The following is a 21,009-nucleotide window of genomic DNA, read 5'->3' as shown; positions in this document are numbered from 1 at the left end:
TGAACACTGCCATCTCCCCTTGTAGAATTATATTAAAAAATCTGCTACCCTAGCCAGCTCAATAAGCAATGTTTTGTAATAAAGTGGATTTGCTTTTCGGCTCACTGTTTATTAAAAATAGTACAACAACAACAACAAATAAATTTATCATTTATACCCCGCCCATCTGGCTGGGTTTCCCGAGCCACTCTGGGTGGCATCCAACAAAATATTAAAATACAGTAGTCTGTCAAACATTAAAAGCTTCCCTAAACAGGACTGCCTTCAGATGTCTTCTGCTCTTAAAGTTATTTTTCTGAATGTTTGGTAGTGGAGTTCTCAAAAATAGTAATAGAAAGGGAGAATTAACTATAGGTCTGGTATTCTTAGAATCATAGAATTGTAGAGTTAGAAGGGGCACCAAGGGTCATCTACTCCAAACCTCTGCAATGCAGGACTCCTGCCCACAGCCATCCCTGGGTGGGCTTGAACCACCAACCTTCTGGTTAACAGCCAGATTCACTGACCCGTTGTGCCACAGAGACCAGAAGAAGAGTAGAATAAAAAGTTACTGTACTTCAACTCTGTCCTGATTTTAATTTTCTTTTCTTTTTCTTTTTAGTTCCAACCATATGTTCCCCCAAAAAGAAGAAACACAAAAAATTCAGAAGTGTTATTTCTGACATATTTGATGGGACGATCATAAGTTCAGTACAATGTCTAACATGTGACCGGGTAAGTGAAGGGATAAAATAAATGTTGCTACATACAGCGTTAGTACTTGTGTAAGTTTTCTTCCCTTATATGGTAAAAGAAGTTGTTAAAAATGAAGCATGAATATATTTATTCATCCACTTGAAATATGCAAACAGTTCCTGGATTATTCTAGTTCGGATTTCCTCATAGTTTTAGGCCGGTCTGTTTCCTGTTCTTAATAGCTTTTTCAGCTTAGTTTAGTCCCAAGCAGCTACTGTTAATTTTCATGTTCACATAGTACTGTAGTACTTTACAGTGGATGCATCCAGGCAATTCTCAATTTACTTTGGGGTTACATTCCAGGCATAGTGCCTAAAACCAAAATTGTGTATACTCAAAACACATTGGGTTATGAATGGGAATGCCAAAGTCTTTTTTCCTGGAAGTCCGCTCCCTTTTAAAGTTTTTTTTTTAAATTGCCAAGTACGTAAAGCTGAATGTGCACAAGTTATATGCGTGAAGGTTGTAAGTTACCTGTAATTGCCTGTAGTTTGCCATCTAGTGGTATTATTGGAGCAAAGCACTGTAATTAGCCACAAGTGGAATTTAATGTTGATAATTTAAAATAATATAATTTTATTGGGTCAATTAAAAAGAAGGTGGTGTTAGCCTAATCATCTTCCCTTTGGTTTGGCAATAGGTGTCAGTGACCCTGGAGACTTTCCAGGACTTGTCATTGCCTATTCCAGGCAAGGAAGACCTTGCTAAGCTGCATTCGGCAAGTCATCAGACCTCTCTTATCAAGGCAGGCTCTTGTGGTGAAGCATATGCTCCTCAGGGCTGGATAGCCTTTTTCATGGAATACTTCAAAAGGTTTGTTTCTTTGCATTGCTTGAACATTTTAAACTGATGTTTCTGCTGTACTGGCAGAACATTTGCTGTTTTTTTGTCAATGATGTTTCAGGTTTGTTGTCTCATGTGTTCCTAGCTGGTTTTGGGGTCCAACAGTAACCTTACAAGATTGTCTTGCTGCCTTTTTTGCTAGAGATGAACTGAAAGGTAAGAAATTCATATTTTTCACATGTCTTACTAAATATGACCACCATACCTCTTACTTTTTGTACCTATTTTCACATTTAAAAGGTGTAGAAAAGGTTCCCTTTTACACTGTTGCGGAACCATCAGTTGACAATATATTCAACAGAGCAAAGGTTCAAATTAGCCAGTGTAGAAATTTTATCCCTTTAATTTAAAATAATCTCATTTTCATTGATGGGAAGGGCTGTGGCTCATTGGTAGGACATCTGCTTTGAATGCAGAAAATCCCTGATTCAATCCCTAGCATCTTCAAGTAGGGTTAGGAGAGGGTCTGCCTTTGTAGTACACACCTTGATGGATCAGTAGTCAGACTCACTATAATGCAGCTTCCTATTGCCCAATATTACAATTTATTAACAAAAATATTTTTAAGCTATCTGGGCGGATATCTAGTAAGTGAAAGTCCATGTAGTGCATGTATTCCTGATGCTAGAATGTCTTGAATACTTAGTGCCTTTCAAAATCAGAAAAGCTCAGTGCAGGCTGTGGTGGGAATATGTTTTTAGAATAATGGTTGTGCTTTCCTTCCCGCAATGTCTGCAGGTGACAATATGTACAGTTGTGAAAAGTGTAAAAAGTAAGTGGCCTGCTCTTAAATTCTTATAATTTGATATATGTGGTTACTTTAAAAGCTGTTGGATGAGAGCCAGAATTGCAGCAACAGATACAGTGGGACTTCCCCTTCCTCCCACTTCCCCCAAATCTTGTTTTGCAGCGAAAGTCTCCATTGCCTTTGCCTACAAAACACAGCCTGAGTATCCAAAGTACCTCTTTCTTTTCAGAAAGATGGAAGTGGGAAAAGGCATTCTGCAAGTAAAGGCAGAGTGCAGGAAAAGTTACCTCTCCCTTTCCCATCACTTCTGCACTCCTTGCACAAGGATTTTGACAAGGTGTATAAGACATCTGCCTGCTGATCAGATGTCAAGCAGATAAAGAACTATAAAACTTTTAGAAGACACCTGAAGGTTGATCTGGGTTGATCGCGGGCCTAAGGCAGCTGGAGTACAGCATGCTCCTCAATAGACAGAAAGACAACAGTTCCAAAGCCGGGCATGAAAGAGCTCCGTAGCCCAGCTGGTTTGAGGAGAGAGAGAGATATGTGCTGGGGGGAGGAGGGAGGCGAGAAGGAGCCAGGTCTCTGACGAGGCAAGGCGGGATCAGGACCAGCAACAGCATCGCCTGCGCAGGGGTGGAGGGAGGCGGGGGGGGGGGAAGAAGGCAGGATTGGCATTGAAATCACCTGAGTGGCTCTCTTTGACCGGGGGTGGAGGGAGGAAGGGGGAGAAGGCAGGATCAGCATCGCCCACCCACCCTGCACCCATCCCTGCCCCCTCGGCGTAAGCAGCCAACACTCGCCCACCCACCCTGCTCCCATTCCTGCCCCTTCGGGAGAAACAGCCGGTGGTGCATGCCCACCCACCCTGCACCCATCCCTGGGTGGTAGATCACTGCCAGTTTTTATATTTGATCATAGATCACACCGTACTTGTTGGACATGCCTGGCATACAGCATCTCCCTATGTCCATAAGTGCACAGATGCTTTGAACTATACTGAAAGATTTTCTAGGCTTCCTTTCAGTTCTCTTCTGCCCCCTGGCCCAAGGTTCATGAGGGTTGTAGGGACATTGGTGCAGCACCAAATATATGGCAAGAGGCTGCAAACAGAAGCAAAGATAGAATTGTAAAATCGTAGAGTTGGCAGGGATCATGAGGGTCATCTAGTCCAACCCCCTGCAGTGGAGGAATCATTTGCCCAGCGTGGGGCTTTTAATATTGTAAACTACCCTGTGATCCTTGGATAAAAGGCAGTATTGAAATTTAATAAAGAAATAAGGAAAATAAGAGGTTGCTCATGAGAATCAGGGGACCCTCTTGAATACCTTTCAAGGCAGTGTTGGGGGACTGCCACTGAGCTGGGAGAAAATGGCAGAATTTGGCAAGTTCCCTCCTTGCATAAGTGACAGTACCTTTGGCTTCTACAAGGGGCTAATTTGTGTTTTTTTAATCAGTTGATACTAGCAAAAAAATAACAGGCGTTTTGTTCAGAGGACTGGTATCATCAGCCTACTTTGATTCTGGGCCTGCAGTCAGATACAATGTCCTCCCCATTTTTTCTCAGTACAAAGTTTTACTCAAAGGAGACCTTTAAAATTAATGGATCTAACCTAATCATAATAGTTTCAGTATGTCTACTCTGAGTAAAACTTGAGTACCCTTCAGAGAGGCTAGTTGAGGGCATACTGTGACTTCTCCTTCCACAGCTATGCTTAATGTTCCTCTGAGTGTGCATTTGCTGCATGTTTTTTGTATTAATAAACAGGAGACCCACGTTGCCTTTTCTGATATATGCTGACTACATCGGTTGCCAAGAAGGAATGATTGCTTATGATGTACAAATTGATCATACCTATGACTTATGCCTTGTGTCTGTGAAAATAAGATCTAATTAATTTCTGATCACTTCCAACCTTGTGATTTCTTTTGAAGATGATAGTCCTTTTTCTAGTTAGCAATTTTGAAATATCCAGGGTATTGTACAGTATTTAAAACGTCATTATTTTAAATGTTTGCATTGGATACTTTTTTACAACTTTACTAAATTTGCTTTAGGTTAAGAAACGGAGTAAAATTCTGCAAAGTTCAACACTTTCCTGAGGTATTCCATTTTTTTAAATAATAGTGTTGTTTTTCCATAATAGATAGTTGTGAATATAGTGTGAAAGCTGCATTCTGGCTTCCCAAAAGATGCTTTTATCTAGTCACATTTCCACACTTACTCAGATGAAGATACTAAAAATGGTGATGCACCTACACAAATGACTAAAAGCTGATGACGTGTGATCAGATATCCACTTGTACAATGGGCTTTCCTGTACTCTCCCTCCCCTACCCCCCTGCATGTACTCAGATCTGGAGCATCCTCCAGCCCATTGCACAAGTGTATATCAGTTCCTCGGGCACACGGACGCAACTGCATGGCACTCATTACATTTTTTTACAAAGCATCTGTGGCTGCCTCTGTGCACCCAAAAATCTGCTCCAAAGTGTCCATCAACCATCCAGCAGATTTTGAGGGCATGTAGTAGGCTGCGTGGGAGAGGAGAGGAAGGTGAAGTTCCATAGTGCAAGCAGAAGTTCATTCTACTTCCACATAGATGGCATTGGATACAACCCATAATCTTCCATTATAACCAGTTACATAGGGAGTTTTTTCTACAAAAGTGTACATCTGTGCAGGAAAATGTCCTTATTCACCGAACGAGACACAAATCTTTGGTAGCATTATGTAAAGTGGCCCATGGAACATCCCTTTTTTTGTAAAAATAAATAAATGAGAAGGCAGGACAGAACGCAATAAATTTAATAACAAGGTAGCAGTAGTAAAATGCTTGCCTTTTATATTAGTATTAAGTTGTGAAGCATCAGTTTTTGAATGAGTGTCTACTCTTCTTTATAGATATTGTGCATTCATCTCAAAAGATTCAGGCATGACCTTATGTTTTCCACAAAAATTGGAACTCATGTATCCTTTCCCTTGGAAGGACTTGATCTTCAACCTTTTCTTGCCAAAGACAGTCCAACTCAAATAGTGATGTATGATCTCTTATCAGTAATCTGTCACCATGGAACTGCCATCAGTAAGTATATATAGTATATATTCTCTTTCTGGATCCATATTATGCAACTGGTGGAATCAAATAGTTGTGTTAATATGTTTTAGTTTCGGATTGCCTTACAGTACTTTGACAAAAAATTATCTTAACTGTTCTTGAATTTAGATGGACATTATATAGCTTATTGCCGCAACAACTTAAATAATCGATGGTATGAGTTTGATGATCAGAGTGTCACAGAAGTCACCGAATCAACAGTTCAAAATGCAGAAGCTTATGTTCTCTTCTACAGGTGAGAAAACAAGGGACAAGCATTTGAAATACCGTCTTGAGTAAAGTTCTTGTTAGTACCCAATGCATGGTATTTGATCATATTAGCTGTTAACTCTTGCCTGCATGAGTTTCAAGAGAGTATTCCAGAGAGCTGGATAATACTTTCCAATGGTTAGAGTTTCTGATCAGCTGTAATTGTGGGCCAATACAGAAAGCGTGACTTCTTTTAAGATGCTACTTTGCAGTGAGGTAGTGTATTTTCCCACAGTTTTCATGTTTTTCAACTCATTCTGCTTCTTTTTCTGGGCCTTTCTACTGACTTAATTTTTTCTAGCACCCCCCCCCCCGAGCATTTTTTACAATACAATATTCTTGAAACATACTGAACTGTGGCCCCAACATCAATCCATGTAAAAGTAGAGACCTCTGGTCTTCTGTAGTATTTATTTATAATAGGAACTGGGAATTTGTGGCCCTCCAGATATTTTTGGACTCCAATTCCCATTATCTTCAGCCATCTTGGGCAGTAGTTAGGGATGATGGGATTAGTAGTCCAATATTCTCTAGGACCACAGATTCTAACATCTCTGGAAATATTGTTTTGACAGCCATGCATTTTTACTGCAAAATTAGAAAGTAACTTAAATTGACTTAAAACCAGAATATTATTCATTTCATTTCAAATAAATTGTAATATATTTGATGATAATTCACAGATAGGTTGCCACAGTGAAATTGGACACTGTGCATAGTTCACTTTGAATTAATAGCTGATGTTTCCTCATTTAAATTCATAGGAGAATGCATGTAGGATGGATTCTGGAGTCAGATAGAATTCAACTGCAGTAGAAGGAACACTTCACAGTTCAGCAGCTGAAAGCTGGAGGACAAAGGGATTCACTGTAGTAGCTTGAAATTTATGAGCTCCTGCAGCTGAGCTTTTATTGAAATGTGAATAGGGCCAGGGAGAGAGGGAACTACTCTTCCAGTCTAAAGAGCAAAGACATTCTAATAAATGGGACAATAAATTGAACCTCTTAACAAATAAACAGTAGCCAAATTATGTAAAGAGCTAAACATGTTATTAGGGAAACTGTTTCGTGTTGCAAGCATTAGACCTAGATGTTGACCTCAAGTACATAGATTCTGATAATCTGGGGAGCAAATTTTCAAATTAATTGTAACTGTACTTAATTGACATCTGTACCGGTAATGTGTACAGATCAATTCCTTCTAATAAAATAAAACTCAGGAGTTACATATGCTTCTGATGTGCACAGAAAAATATAAATATGTGCTACCTTGTTAGGGTATTCATATTTCCAGTTACTATATCCTAAATATTTTTTACTTAGAACACATCCATATTTGAAACACTGCACTTTATTTTATTGGCAGATTTTCCAGTGACTTACAATTAGCATAGTGTATAAACTTGCATTTTTTTTCACACAAATTGAAATAATCTCATATGGATATAATAATGATTATTGATGTTACTTAATGTTCTCAGTATTACCTCTTTTCATTATTGTAATAGAAAAAGCAATGAAGAAGCTAAAAGAGAGAGACAGAAGGTATCAAGCCTTAATATAATGGAACCAAGCCTCCTCCAGTTTTATATTTCCAGACAGTGGTTGAACAAATTCAGGACTTTTGCAGAACCGGGACCTATTTCAAATAATGATTTCCTCTGCATACATGGAGGTGAGAGCATAATTATGCATCATACATAATTGAGTATGTTATCTAATAAGTTATCTCATCACGTAGTGTGACAACTTCCTGACTCTCTACTTGGCAATCATAGCCTGACTTCCCTCTTGAGTCCCATCTATTTCAGAAATGGCTTCTATTTGAGCTTAACTTCTTCGGGCAGTCATCTTTGAAATGTGAAGAGGGATATTGATGGTTAAGAATTACAACCATAGATATAAGTTGTTGAGCTTGCTAGCTGAATGGTGCAGCAGTTGGTATATCTTTTCTTGTCAGCAATGACTCACTGATAATAGTATTTAATTTGAAACCCATAATAAAATCAGCACATTATTTACTGCTTGTATTCTTTTTTCCCATTTTCCTTCCTACTGCTTCAGGCATTGACAGGCAGAACATTTCTGATTTTATTTGGGTCTTTAAATTTTTGCATTCTAAAAATCAATTGAAAGTTGATCATGCCCTCTAATTTTCAAGCAGATTGACAATAAAACTGGCAGGGGTTAGACTTAGGTTAGAGAACAAAAATACAAGGCATCCTAAAATTGTGAGCTCCTAAATACACAGATTTCTTTAAATCATTCTTTATCCTGCTGCCATCAAAGCTTGAATTTGGGGAATGGTTTGTTTGATTTTGTTTTCTCATTCCTGAAATTCTTACAAGATCATTCAAATCATATCAGTTGTCTGATTGGCTATGGCTGGTATTTGCATAAGGAATCTTACATACATGATAACTTGTTTCTGCTCTTTTGACGGATTGACACACTTCTCTGTGGAATAATATTAAGGACAAGCAGTATTAGCTTCCACATTTGCTTTGGGTCATACTTTCTTTGTTTAAAGTTTGAAAATCAGACCTTTGTTTAAAGTTTGAAAATCAGACCTCTGTTTATCAAATGTTGATGTGAAGGACATTTTTTACTGCATATATACTGTATTTTTCGCTCTACAAGATGCACCAGACCGTAAGACGCACCTAGTTTTTGGAGGAGGAAAACAAGAAAAAAAAATTCTGAATCCCAGAAGCCAGAACAGCGAGAAGGATCGTTGTTCTGGCTTCTGGGATAGCTGCGGAGCCTCTCCAGGGCAGCGGGATGAAGGCTCCCCGTGCCCTGAAGAGGCTTCGCGTGGCTAAGCCAGAAGCTAGAACAGCGAGAGGGAGCACTCGCAGCGATCCCTCTTGCTGTTCTGGCTTCTGGGATAGCTGTGCAGCCTGCATTCCCTCCATAAGACGCACACACATTCCCCCTTACTTTTTAGGAGGGAAAAAGTGCGTCTTATAGAGCGAAAAATACGGTGCTTGTGTTCACAGGGGTAGGAAGAGAGCTGGGATGGGGTGAAAAATAGGTGTGGGACATTTTTCTTAATTTTTGAGAAAAGGCACAACACAGTTTTATTGGGTTCAACTTACAAGTAGCAAGGCGGACTGCACAGGCAAGGCAGAGCATACCAGCAAGGATACAGCTTCTGACAACCTGCATCCTGCCTGAAAACCCCTGGCCTCTCATGGCTGCTGTGGGCAACTTTGGAAGGTGGAAAGCAGTGACTACCTTCCAATGACTTGAACCCTTTCTGCAACTGATATCCAAACACCCACAAATGTAGCAATGGGTGTCACACTCATAAGATGGATTGACCCATACTGCCATACCTCCATGGCCCTTTAAGAGGGCTTTTCCTTCATGTGAGGGATTTTGGAAACCACTTTCACTTAAATCTTACTGGGGGTCCTGCTAGATGCACCAGGTATAAATGACAGCCATAGTTGTGGTACAGGAGCAGCCTGAAGACAAAAATAGAAAGGGTAGATACTAGAGAAAAGTTAGGGATGAGGAAATCTGTTGTGCAATTGTTTGAAATATTCTGTTTTGCAATTTGATAACTATTGTGCAAATTTAAGATATTTTGAATCTTTGCATACATATTCATGTCACAAGTGCGTTTCAAGCTCAAATCTAGCATGAGCTCCCTTCTCACTTCTGGGAAAGGTATAGCATGCATTTGTTCTGACAATTAAATTGCACAAGTTGCTGAAAGCTGTTTGTGACAGAAGTTGTATTCCCCCTCCCCTGCTCAAACTGTATTCATTGGTAAGGCTTTTTGAAGCATATGATATTCTTTAATAGTTAACGTGACCATATAGTAAATAGTTTTGCTTGAATTTTTACTACGTCTGCTCCTCAGGAGTTCCTCCACACAAGGCTACTTCTATAGAGGACCTTGTAGTAGTGCTACCTCAAAATATATGGGACAACTTGTATAGCAGGTAAGCTGTTGTTTACAAGATGAAATGAATTGCTTTTGATGTTTCGTCCATATACTGTACATAAATACAAGAAGTTATTTGTTTATAAAGCCTCTTCACATTTTGATACAGATTTTGTGTTTTATCCAGTAATGGTGGTTTGCTCATGGTATGGTCTAATCCAGCAGAAGCTTCTGTGTACAGAAGGAGAGTGGATTATTATTATTATTGATATTATCATCATCTCTTCCCCTCACAGCTCCCAGAAAAGGGCATGAGGTGATACTGAAGGAAGGGAGAATGGGCAAAATAATATCCCTGCCTTCCATTCATTTAAGCCTTTGATGCATTAAAGAGCCTTCCAAGAATTACACCAGTGAATACCAACATGAGAGAGAGAAGCTATCTTTCAGTAATAGTTGTGCACAACTAAAATGTGTGTGGCTTATTTTTCAGGGAAGTTGCTCCTATTGATGAAATATTACCTACATAGGAAACTGGTGCTGAACAAATTACAGCATTTATTGTTAAAGCAAAGAACAACTTGGTTCAATGCACAACTTTTGATCCTTCTAAAATGACATTTAATATTCTGTGATTGCAGGTATGGTGGAGGACCAGCTGTGAATCATCTCTATGTTTGTCATACCTGTCAAATGGAAACAGAAAAAATAGAGAAAAGAAGGAAGACAGAACTGGAAATGTTTATTCGGGTAATACATTCCTTCTCCCTTGTTAAGTTCTTCTTTTTTAAACTTCATAAAAACAGTGATCCGGAACCTGTGAGTAGAATTTTGCTCACAAGACACTCCCATGGTTTTCTCCAGCAGCCCCTGAGCCTTCTGGAAATCTGGTCTGGCAAGGCATATGCCCTTCTGGGACAGTGTGGCATGAGGCATGGGTGTGCAGAAGGGAGAAAGTGAAAATAATCTGTTCCCCATCTCTTTTCACTGGCAAGATTAAGAGCCCTTCCCCAAATAGAAGGAGCCCATACATTTAAAGACTGCCGACTCAGGATCCAGTCAAATATTTTTGTACTGAAGAAAAGTTAGCCTTTTACAGTAGTGGACACAGTGGTACCCCGCAAGACGAACGCCTCGCGAGACGAAAAACTCGCAAAACGAAAGGTTTTTTCGTTTTCGAGTTGCCTCGCAAGACGAATTTCCCTATGGGCTTGCTTCGCAAAACGAAGCTTGCCCCGCAAGCTCCGGGAACAGCGGGTCTTCCCCGCTGTCCCCGGACCTCTTTTGAAGCAAGGGGCGGCGTGGAGAAGCGATCTTCTCCCTGCAGCCCCAGGTCCGGGGACAGCGGGAAGCGCTTCCCGCTGTCCCCGGACCTCTTTTGAAGCAAGGGGCGGTGTGGAGAAGCGATCTCCCCGCAGCCCCTTGCTTCAAAAGAGGTCCGGGGACAGCGGGGAAGAAGCGATCTTCTCCCTGCAGCCCCAGGTCCGGGGACAGCGGGAAGAAGAGAGAAGTATCCGCTGTCCCGGGGAGATTTTAAAATGCTGGGGGTCGGCAGCGAACGCTTCGCTCCCGCCCGCCAACATTTTAAGATCGCCCTGGGCAGCGGAGACTTCTCTGCTGTCCCGGGCGATCTTAAAATGCTGGCGGGCGGGAGCGAAGCGTTTGCTGCCGACCCCCAGCATTTTAAAATCTCCCCGGGACAGCGGAGGCTTCGCTCCCGCCCGCCAGCATTTTAAAATCGCCCCGGGACAGCAGGGGCTTTTAAAATGCTGGCGGTCGGCAGCAAAGCCCTCCTGTCCCCGGAGCTTGCGGGGCGGGAGGTGGGAAGAAGGGCTTTTCTTCCCACCGCCAGCCTTCAGAACAGCCTTCTGAAGGCTGGCAGTGGGAAGAAAAGCCCTTGTCCCCCCCCCCAGCCTTCAGAAGAGGTCGGGGGACAGACTGTCCCCGGACCTGGTCTGAAGGCGGTTTCCCTAGGAACGCATTAATTGATTTTCAATGCATTCCTATGGGAAACCGTGCTTCGCAAGACGAAAAACTCGCAAGAAGAAAAAACTTGCGGAACGAATTAATTTCGTCTTGCGAGGCACCACTGTATTCTATTTTCATGAAGACTCTTTCATATTCACATAGCATCCACATTGGAGTGTGGGGTAGCAGTGGTGAGATTTCAATATTGGGTCAGGATTCATAGAATGCTTCAGATACAAGCTCATGTGTGCTTTCGTGGTTAAATTGTCAAAAAGTTGTTAAGAATATTTCAGTTGCTTCTCTTGAGAAGGCATCACAATTTCATCAAGTGCTTTAGAGCTTGCTTTGTGTCTCTCAGCTCAACAGAGCCTTCCAAGAGGAGGAGTTTCCATCCATATTCTATTGCATCAGTATGCAGTGGTTCAGAGAATGGGAAGGGTTCGTGAAGGGCAAGGACAGTGGTGAGTAGATTTCAAAATTCTTATCAAGTAGGTAGGACGTACCTTTTATAGCATGCACTTAGAATTTTATCACAGTAATTTACTAATTAAAAAAAAACCTGTCAGAAGGCATATACCAACTCTTATGAAGAGCTTTTAGTACAGGCATCCCCAAACTTGGCCCTCCAGCTGTTTTGGGACTACAGTTCCCATCATCCCTGACCACTGGTCCTGTTAGCTAGGGATGATGGGAGTTGTAGTCCCAAAACAGCTGGAGGGCCAAGTTTGGGGTTGCCTGTTTTAGTACCTAAAACAAAACAGAGAATAGGAAATAATAGAGCTGTTGGCATGCAACAGCATGTAGGAAGCTACACCACTAGCTAGCTTATTAAGGCACCAGAGGAGAATCTGCTTTATTTGCAAGCATGATTCTAGAGATCAGTTCAGAAGACTTCACGACAGTTTTAATGGATAGTTTGCCTGTAAGTATCATCTAAAGTTTTGGGAGATGATTCAGATGTATTTTTAAAGGCTGTTTACAGTGCAGGGTGGTTGCTGTGCCAAAAAAAGGAAGCAAAAGCCCATCTGAAGATGGGCAGTTCTTTTGCTCTTGTAGATGAGTTTTTGAATTGTGCTCCTGGATATGCTGTCTCCTTTACTAATAACTTTTAAGTGTGTAATGTTTTGTTAGCTACACCTCCAAAGGATAAAAAATGGAAAATGAAGAAAGTACGAGAGTAGTTTTCTGAGGCGTTTTTGTTTTAAATAATATCACTTCATTATTACCTTACATGCTAACATTTTTCTATCACTAGATCCTCCAGGGCCCATTGACAATGCCAAAATTGCTGTCAATAAATGTGGATCTGTGGTTCTGAAACAAGGTATGACTCTATTGATACAATCTCTTATGCATGCAGTTTTTCTTTTTCTGCCAGTGACTACTTGCATGTCTTTGTACAGTTTTGTTTCTATTTCTGTTCATTTATTGATTGATTAGTCCATTTTAAAAACCCCTTGCATTACATAAGCTCCCAGGGCAGATGAAACAGATACAGATAAAAAAACAGAAAGTCAATAAAACCTTAGGAAATATCAAAACTTGGCAGTTTTAAAAATTGTTTGTTCCATCATTAAAAATACACTTGCACTGACTTTGAACACATATATGAGGTGTTTTGAGATGTTGTTTCAAGATTGCTAGCTTCCATTTAAAACAGTAGTATTGTACTTCAGCTCTCTATATTCTTTTCGTTTTTGCTTTTTTTAAAATGGCATTTTATGTTGAAGGCAAAAATTAAGGACTGTGACTATGAAACTTCATATCTAAAAGTCTGTGCAGCATGGATTTACCATCAGTTGCTGTACAAACCTTTGGATAACATGCAGCTTTTTGGTCCACATGATTATTAAGGGGGTGAAGGGTTGAAAACCTTTGAAAATGTGCAGGTAGCTGTTCCAAGATGTTGACTTAAAAATGAGAGAGTGAGAGTTTATGCATAGCAGAATTCCTCTATAACATTAAGTCTCCTTGTAAATGTCAAGCCCTTCAAGTTTTATAAAATATTTACTTGTAAGAACAAAATGCCAAAGTATGTGGAATGTAATTGGCTTGAGTTGCATGCACTGTTGCAGAAATTAAAGTAATCTTAAATAGTTACCCTGATCCAGTTAATGCCATCTGCAGAGTTTGCTGTGCTTGGATTTGGTATTAAAATATATCACATATAAGCAGATTGTTTTCAAAAATCATTAGTTGAATATCGGCTTCACCTTCACCGAAATGTTTTTTTAGGAGCTGATTCTGGACAGATTTCTGAAGAAACATGGAATTTTCTACAGTCCATCTATGGGGGAGGACCAGAAATCATCCTGCGACCACCTGTTGCTCAAATTGAACCTGAATCGTTACAAACTGAAGATAAGATTGAGTTAGAAACACGTGGTCTGTAGCCACCAACCCAAGGATAAAGTCTAATGAGATAGCATCCAGTTAACAACATACATTCCTAAGATTTTTTTTGTCTGTTTTTCTGTTTTGTTTTTGTTTTCCCTGTGAGATAACAGGAGGTTGGGCATTATTGTGTCTGTGAAAAACAAATTGAACCTTGTAATATATAAATTCTAAAAATGTTTTAGAACCTTTCAGAGACCTTAGGGTAACTTCATTGTTCTACATTAACTGTACATATGCAAAGTAGAGATGAAGGATTTAACTGTTCTTTTCAATATCTCTATGAATTTCTAGGCTCTTTCATATTGGGTCTTGTCAAGACAAGATTTAAAGGGTCTTTAACACCACATGGTGGAAAGATGGGATATCAATTTAGCATATATAAAAAAATGTAATATAAATATTTTAAGCTGTTGGTGAGATTGTAAAAAAATGGTTCTAACATCCTAAGAAAACTCAGGAAAAGTTATGCTTCACTTTTATTTGCACTGCACTATAGAAAAACATAATGAACTTTGCATTAGATAATTTTCTTATTTGAGTGTATCATATATACTAATGATTCAGATGAAACATTGGTTTTGGTCAGCAGCGTAAGTAACTTCCTACTGTTTAAACTGTCTGATAAGTTGTTGTTGAATGTAAGCTAGTATAATCAATAGTATGTGTAATTAAGCAAACCCATAGTCTTTAGGAGTGTGTGTTCTGAGAGCATGAAGTGGGTATGTTAGCAGCTTGCACACCTGAAAATTTTCTAGTCTTTTTTTTTTAATTAAAAGCATCAATAGTTTAATGTGGAAAAATCTATTGTACAGTTCTGCAATGCTCATTGGCATGATTTATGATGTCAGATGTTGAATGATAACACAAAGCAAGATTGCAAAAGCATTCTAGATTATTCATATTGAAATGTTGAATGTCACCCAAATGTGTTTCTTCCCTAATATTGCTAACGTATAAACAATATTATTATTTGCTAGTTCAATAAAAACCAATGGTAAAATGATAAAAAGTGTTTGAACTTTAAGCAAGTGATTGAACTTTAATTTCAAGATATATATTAGGAATATGTATTATAGGTTGCTGCTGTGCTTTAATGTACAATTTCATAAATGAAAGGGAAGATCCATTTTGACTGGAGAAACCTTCAAAAGCATAATCACCTCTGAGTCAAAATGGTTTACTTGTAGTACAAATGGCAGTCCAGAGGATGAAAGTGCAACAATAATTTCATTCTAGTAAATGGAACATCAGAAGCTGCCTTATACTGAGTCAGACCATCTACCTCAGTATTATCTACACTGACTGGCAGCGGCTCTCCAGTCGTACTTGGAAATGCTGAGAATTGAAGCTGGAACCTTCTGCATGCAAAGCAGATGATCTACCATTGAACTGCCTTCACACTAAAAAAATAAATAAAATCATTTCTTTGGGAGAACAATGCTAATTGTTCTAATATGAAGCTTTGGATAGGGACTTTGCTCCACTAGGTTATAAAATTACTATTGAAGCACAAGACACCTTGATCCCAGGATAGAAGTAAAATATTAGTGGGGGGAATCCGTTGTTGCTTTCATATCATACTTTTGCTACTAAGACCTCGAGATTCTTCATATGCAAGAGACAAATGAGATCTTGCATTGTTTAATATTTTTGTGTTAAACAAAAGCATTGGCCATTTGCACTGGATCTACCTTCTGCCTGTTTTTTTAAAAGAGCAGCGAAGACTTCAAGAGCTTGAGTACTTGGAATTGTATTTACAAAGTAATGTCATAGCTGCTGTAAAAGCAGTTTCTCAGCCCTTTAAAATAGTGGCATTTTGGTTTTACAAAATCCTTAGAGGCCAATCTTTTATCTGAAGATAAAATTATCCTAGGGTGTCGTGGAGAAGGATGCTGACCTTAGCTTTGGTAGCTTTCTGCGGAAACTCAAAGCATATTGGTTGCTGTTCCTTCCATAGTGAGAGAAGTAAAGGACTACCTGCAAGAACTGCTTGAAAAGCCCCATTTGCACATGCAGAGGGTAGGTATAGAAACCTCTGTGTAGGTGAACAGGTGCCAAGAACCCAGCTGTAGAAGATGCTGGCCCTCCCCCAGCAACTGAATGGCTACGTCTCTCCATCACACCACAGCCATACCAATTCTGTATCTGTGCAGCTGACTGTGCGCTGTAGGAATGAGGAGTGGTTTCTTTTGTTTCTCATGTCTAGGGCTGATAAAGTTGTAAGGCAAATGTGACAAACCTGCGGCCTTCTACAAGTTGCCAGATTCCAACTCCCAACAACCTGAGGCATACCTAGGCTCCCTTGTGCACTTGGCAAGCAGCTGTATTGGTGTCCTCCTAGCCACTCTGAACCAGAGTGCAGAGGTGTGCTTTTTGTACCCCCTGGGCCTGTGACCTTGGTGGGGGCCAACCTAACCAAGCCATCATATTCCTGATCACTGGCTATAAGTATAAGGTCTGCAGCTGATTGGAGTTGGGGGGTTCCACAGTATCTGGAGGGCCAGATTCCACATTCCTCTTGTAAGGTAACTAAATAAGCAAGGACACACAAAGGAAGTAGGAATATACTCTTCTCCATTGATCTTGAGTTCTACCTTGGGATCAAATGACATTTTTTAAAAATAAAAAAACCACAAGTTCTGTCTTCTGAGAGGAGGTGGCAGACTACTTTTTAAAATGTGTATATACAAGTTTCTGAGTCGGATAACAAGGCTGTCGGATGGACCCTGCAAATAAACGTGTTTAGAACTGAACTGTTGAACATTAAAATTTGCATGCCATTCTGCATATTAATAGAGGTTCTGTGTGGGGATTCTTGAGACTTTCTGGCAGTTGTGGAAGGTTGCCCGTGTTCTGCTTTATATTTCTCCATATAGGAGCATGTGTATCATCTACTTTGTTTGGAAAATACTGTGGGTAGACTAAATCATTTTCCTGCCTCTGGAGAACCCAAACTTTGAGAAACAAGACTCTTTACTTTCCCATTTATCTTTATTTGTATCATAATCTCATCTTAATTCTAGCTTCTTGGTCATTACGGTGTAAAGTTAGGACATGTTTTTTATCAAGAGGTCCTCTTGTTGCACTTGGAAGCTTCATACCCTTCTCTTTAGATCCCCCAAGATTTTTTTGCATGAAGGTTAGTACACATTCATAAGCACCACTCACGTTTTACTTAAAAACAATGGTTCTGGTCCACAGAACATATGTTAGCCTTTATGGTTATAGAAAAAATGTAGGAATAGCCTTTGCCAGTTGCAAATACTATGACTATTTGCAAAACGTAGTTGCCTTATCTAATGTAGATAGTAATTTGTGTATGTACCCAAATGCTTTGGGTGTAATTCGTGAAGCCAGAAGCATTTGCTTAAATAAATGGCTTCATAAATATTTTAGGCTTGATAAAATGAAAATTGAGAAGTGCTTGCTATTTTTAAATATGACCAAAAAAAGGAGATTTAGGATTATTGGGTTATCTGTGCATCATACAATGTGTGAATATTTAATTTCTCAGGAAAATTAATTCCTTATTTGGCTTAACCTATTCTACCTTAACCTATTTTACCTATTCTGGGTGCATTTCTGTATATGGTATTTCAAATCCAGATGTCCTTGTTGCCATAGCAACACATCCCTCTCCTTTCTCCTCCTGACTTTCAAATGGTAGATCAAACAAACTGAAATATTGCACAGACTGATGTTTTTACTTGTGTGTCTCCTTCATCCTAGCCAGGGCCAAGTATCTACAAAAACAGGCACAAGATTTTTTATCAAATCCTGTTACCAAGCCTACTCTTTAATGCTTGCTAAAAATTCTAATTGCCGCTTCATTCTGTGGGTTAAACAGTGACTATGATTCAAAATTTAAATTGAAACTTTGATCTATTGTTTAAAAGTATCCTTTGATTTTTGACAGTGTATCAGAGTTAATTTTGTATTTAGTGAACTAAGAAAAAGTTGTAATGCATACTTTTTATTGACTTTAAAGTAGAATCGGTTTAGGTAGATGTTACTACTGAAGGAGAACACAGACCAAATACAAGAGACTAAAATGATGTCAGAATGGTTGATTGTAAGCATCAAAGCTTCTATTAAACAGTTTAATGACACAAGCTTTCATCAGCATCCAAACATAGCAATTTACATTTTCAACCTGCAATTATGTGTTTGAAATCATGGAACCCCAAATGCTAGGTTTTTTATTTATGTAGCAGTATATTTGGTGATGGTGGGGAGAGCTGTATGGGTCACACAGTACCACACTTCTGCCATTCTAAAGGCCACTTTAATAGCTGCTTTTCAGACAAATAAATACAAACAATGAAGTTCCTTAGTAAAGAGGCAATCTGAAGAGAGTAAACAGATTGATGCAAAGTGTAGATGCATGTTCTAACTACCGGTAAATGTCCTTGCTTTCGATTGCCCAGTAATATCTAATCTATATTAAATAAATTAAAGTGATATAGTATTATTGTAGTGTGAGGTTTTTCCCTACAAAAGCAGCAGCCAAACAAGTGTCACAGAGTCACTGTTTATTTTTTAATCATGAGCTATTTGAAGTAGACGCTATCCAATAAAACCACTGCTAGCGGCAGAACTTTTAGCTGTACAGTATAATGGAACTTCCCTGCCTTCTCTCCTCTCCTGCACACCCCCTAAATCTGCTCTGGAGGGTTGGGAGACACCCCCCCAGCAGATATTTAATGAGCAGTCCAGGGGTCATAGAAAGAAGGTGGGGAAGTTTTATCAAACAGCAAAGTTCTTGCAATAGTGGAGCTATTTAGCTGGATACTGCCCAGTATGTCTAGTTCTACTCTCAGTGACCATCTGTTCTAATTAAAACCAGAAAACTTCATAAGTGAGGAAAGCAACAGCGGAACAGCACTAGAGTTGCATTGACACCCTTTTTGTTGATAGGTCTGTATTTAACAACTGAATTAACTGTAAAATTCAATGGTTGTTTTTCTGGAAATGTTATATTAACAAATCCTGAAAAACAGATGTTTAATTTTAATTTGTACCGTTTCTAAATATGGGGGGGAAATTATTGGAAGAGGGTATCCTACTACTACAGGATGCATAGCTAGATCTATGTGAACAGTGAAAAGTAGCTGAAATGGTAGCAACCCATGCAAAAGGTGCATGTGTATGGTTCCAGGTTAGAAGTCTTGCCTCACTTTCAGGCTGATTTGATCAATAATGCTACTTTGGGAGTGATGATGTATAACTTAACAGTGAGGCCTACTAATTTTATGGTGGAACAAATTACACACCTGAGGTGCTTGGCAGACAGTTCAACACCTTAAACTTTTACAGTATGTAAGTACAGTTTTGGGAAAAGCTTCACCATAGTAGTATTTTGTGACAGGTATTCCCTGCACTCCCTCAATACTCAAAACGTGCCACTGGTCTAGAGAGCCTGGTGACCCCTGCTGTACACCACCATTGACTGGCAATAGCTTAGTCAACAGAGCATGAAACTCTTGAGGTTGTGGATTCAAGCCCCACATTGGGCAAAAGATTCCTGCAATGAAAGGGATTGGACAACATGTATTGGGAAGTTTTTAATGTTTGATATTTTACTGTTTTATATACTGTATTTTTCCAAATATTGGACACCCCCTTGTATATTTTTGGGGACTCAATTTTAAGAAAATGAGGGGAGATGGCCCAAAGTTGTTAAGTCTCTCCTCCCAGGCAGCTGTGGGCAAGAAAGACTCCCTAGATTGTTTCCCGCGCGTGGCAGCATTAGGGGAATTTGTGCTCCTGCCAGCCATCTGGTGGGTAGGAGTGCAACCTCCCCCGATGCCGCCGCATGTGGGAAATGACCCAGGGAGCACCCCCTGCGCAGCGGCTTCCAGGGAAGTTGCACTCCCGCCAACAAGCTGGCTGGTGGCACGCAGCTTCTCCCTCCCATGCAGCTGCAGGCAGGAAACAACCCCGAGATCATTCCCCACCTGCTGTGGCATTGGGGGAAGCCATACCCCTGCCAACCGGATGGCTGGCGGCGCCCCACTTCTCCCACCCCATGCCACTATCCATGTACTGGACTGCCCCAGTTTTTTGACGTGATTTTTGAGTCAAAAAACCTTGTCCAATACACAGAAAAATACGGTATGTTGTAAGCCACCAAGAGTGGCTGGGGAAACCCAGCCAGATGGATGGGGTATAAATACTAGAATAATAATAATTATTAATAATATTAATTAATGACCCTTGTGCTCCCTTCCAGCTCTACAGTTCTATGATTCCATACCATGTGGCAATATTTCCTCTGGGGGCAAAACTTCCCCCCCCCCAACTTGCAGGCACCGAGTACTTTAAACCCGGACTTTCATAATCTTATGCTGCAGAGTGCACTCCCCGCCCCAACCGATAAGAGCCGGTTAATCGGGACAAACTAGTTAATATCTAACTTTGGAATAATACGGTGAGCATCATCCCATCACCATTGTGGCAACTTTCCCTGTTATTACGGAGCTATCCAAAACAGGCATTTCTCTCAAATCAACGGGTGATTTCCAGTTGTGCCTGCCTGAATGAGCAACAAGATATTTCCTTGTGGCAACAGAGACTTCGGGTTCAACGAAGCCCAACTGGAAGTGGCTCCTGGGCAGGGGTACCAACTTGAATAAAATACTGGGGTGGGGCGCACCCTATTTGAATGGCAATGCCTATCATATTTCGGCTCCTATGTCAACAGGAGACGCCTGAGCCCCATTTTCGCCAACTCCCCCCATCCCATCCCCCACCTGATGGCAGGAAGCCCCCCAAGAGACCTCTGGTGGGCACAAAACTGCGACGCAGTGGGAGGGTTCTCGCCCCAATAATCTGTCATCTTGGGGTGCTTCCAGATTTTTGGGGGGTTGCTAACACTGAAAACAGGTCACTGGCAAGAGTTACGAAGAGCCCCAACCGCTCAACCCACCGGCTCCCGGGCGGCTCCGTCCCGAGCCTCTTTCCCGCCTCCGTCGCCTCCCTGCGTTTACCAGCAGGCGGAGCTGCAGGGAGCGGCCCCCACTCGCGGGCTGCGCAGGGAATGGGGCTGGGGGGGGA

At 40.5% G+C, this 21,009-nt stretch overlaps 1 protein-coding gene and 1 long non-coding RNA gene across 6 annotated transcripts in view; one reads left to right on the top strand and one right to left on the bottom strand.

Moving 5' to 3' along the window:
- Nucleotides 1–14,962, top strand: part of USP33 (ubiquitin specific peptidase 33) — a 34,598-nt gene extending 19,636 nt beyond the window's left edge. For 4 of the 5 annotated variants that reach the window (XM_081193699.1, XM_081193700.1, XM_081193697.1 and 1 more), the window contains 13 exons: nucleotides 602–714; nucleotides 1,376–1,548; nucleotides 1,640–1,734; nucleotides 2,317–2,350; nucleotides 4,385–4,430; nucleotides 5,232–5,412; nucleotides 5,554–5,680; nucleotides 7,202–7,368; nucleotides 9,565–9,646; nucleotides 10,230–10,338; nucleotides 11,915–12,017; nucleotides 12,812–12,880; nucleotides 13,792–14,962. In XM_081193699.1, coding sequence (XP_081049825.1) covers nucleotides 602–714; nucleotides 1,376–1,548; nucleotides 1,640–1,734; nucleotides 2,317–2,350; nucleotides 4,385–4,430; nucleotides 5,232–5,412; nucleotides 5,554–5,680; nucleotides 7,202–7,368; nucleotides 9,565–9,646; nucleotides 10,230–10,338; nucleotides 11,915–12,017; nucleotides 12,812–12,880; nucleotides 13,792–13,949 — 1,457 coding nt within the window. In that variant the 3' untranslated portion in view covers nucleotides 13,950–14,962. The remainder of the gene's footprint in view (nucleotides 1–601; nucleotides 715–1,375; nucleotides 1,549–1,639; nucleotides 1,735–2,316; nucleotides 2,351–4,384; nucleotides 4,431–5,231; nucleotides 5,413–5,553; nucleotides 5,681–7,201; nucleotides 7,369–9,564; nucleotides 9,647–10,229; nucleotides 10,339–11,914; nucleotides 12,018–12,811; nucleotides 12,881–13,791) is intronic. The other variant, XM_081193698.1, reaches the window with a different exon arrangement.
- LOC308586851 lies at nucleotides 14,711–20,999 on the bottom strand. The gene is made up of 2 exons (XR_014008101.1): nucleotides 20,882–20,999; nucleotides 14,711–15,353 (listed from the first exon to the last, which is right to left on the bottom strand). It is a non-coding gene; the product is annotated as an uncharacterized lncRNA (long non-coding RNA).
- Between the last annotated feature and the right edge of the window lie 10 nt (nucleotides 21,000–21,009).

The sequence above is a fragment of the Podarcis bocagei genome, assembly GCF_964188305.1.
Source record: "Podarcis bocagei genome assembly, chromosome: 5".
NCBI classification, from domain to species: domain Eukaryota; kingdom Metazoa; phylum Chordata; class Lepidosauria; order Squamata; family Lacertidae; genus Podarcis; species Podarcis bocagei.
This window is presented reverse-complemented; position numbering and strand designations above follow the sequence as displayed.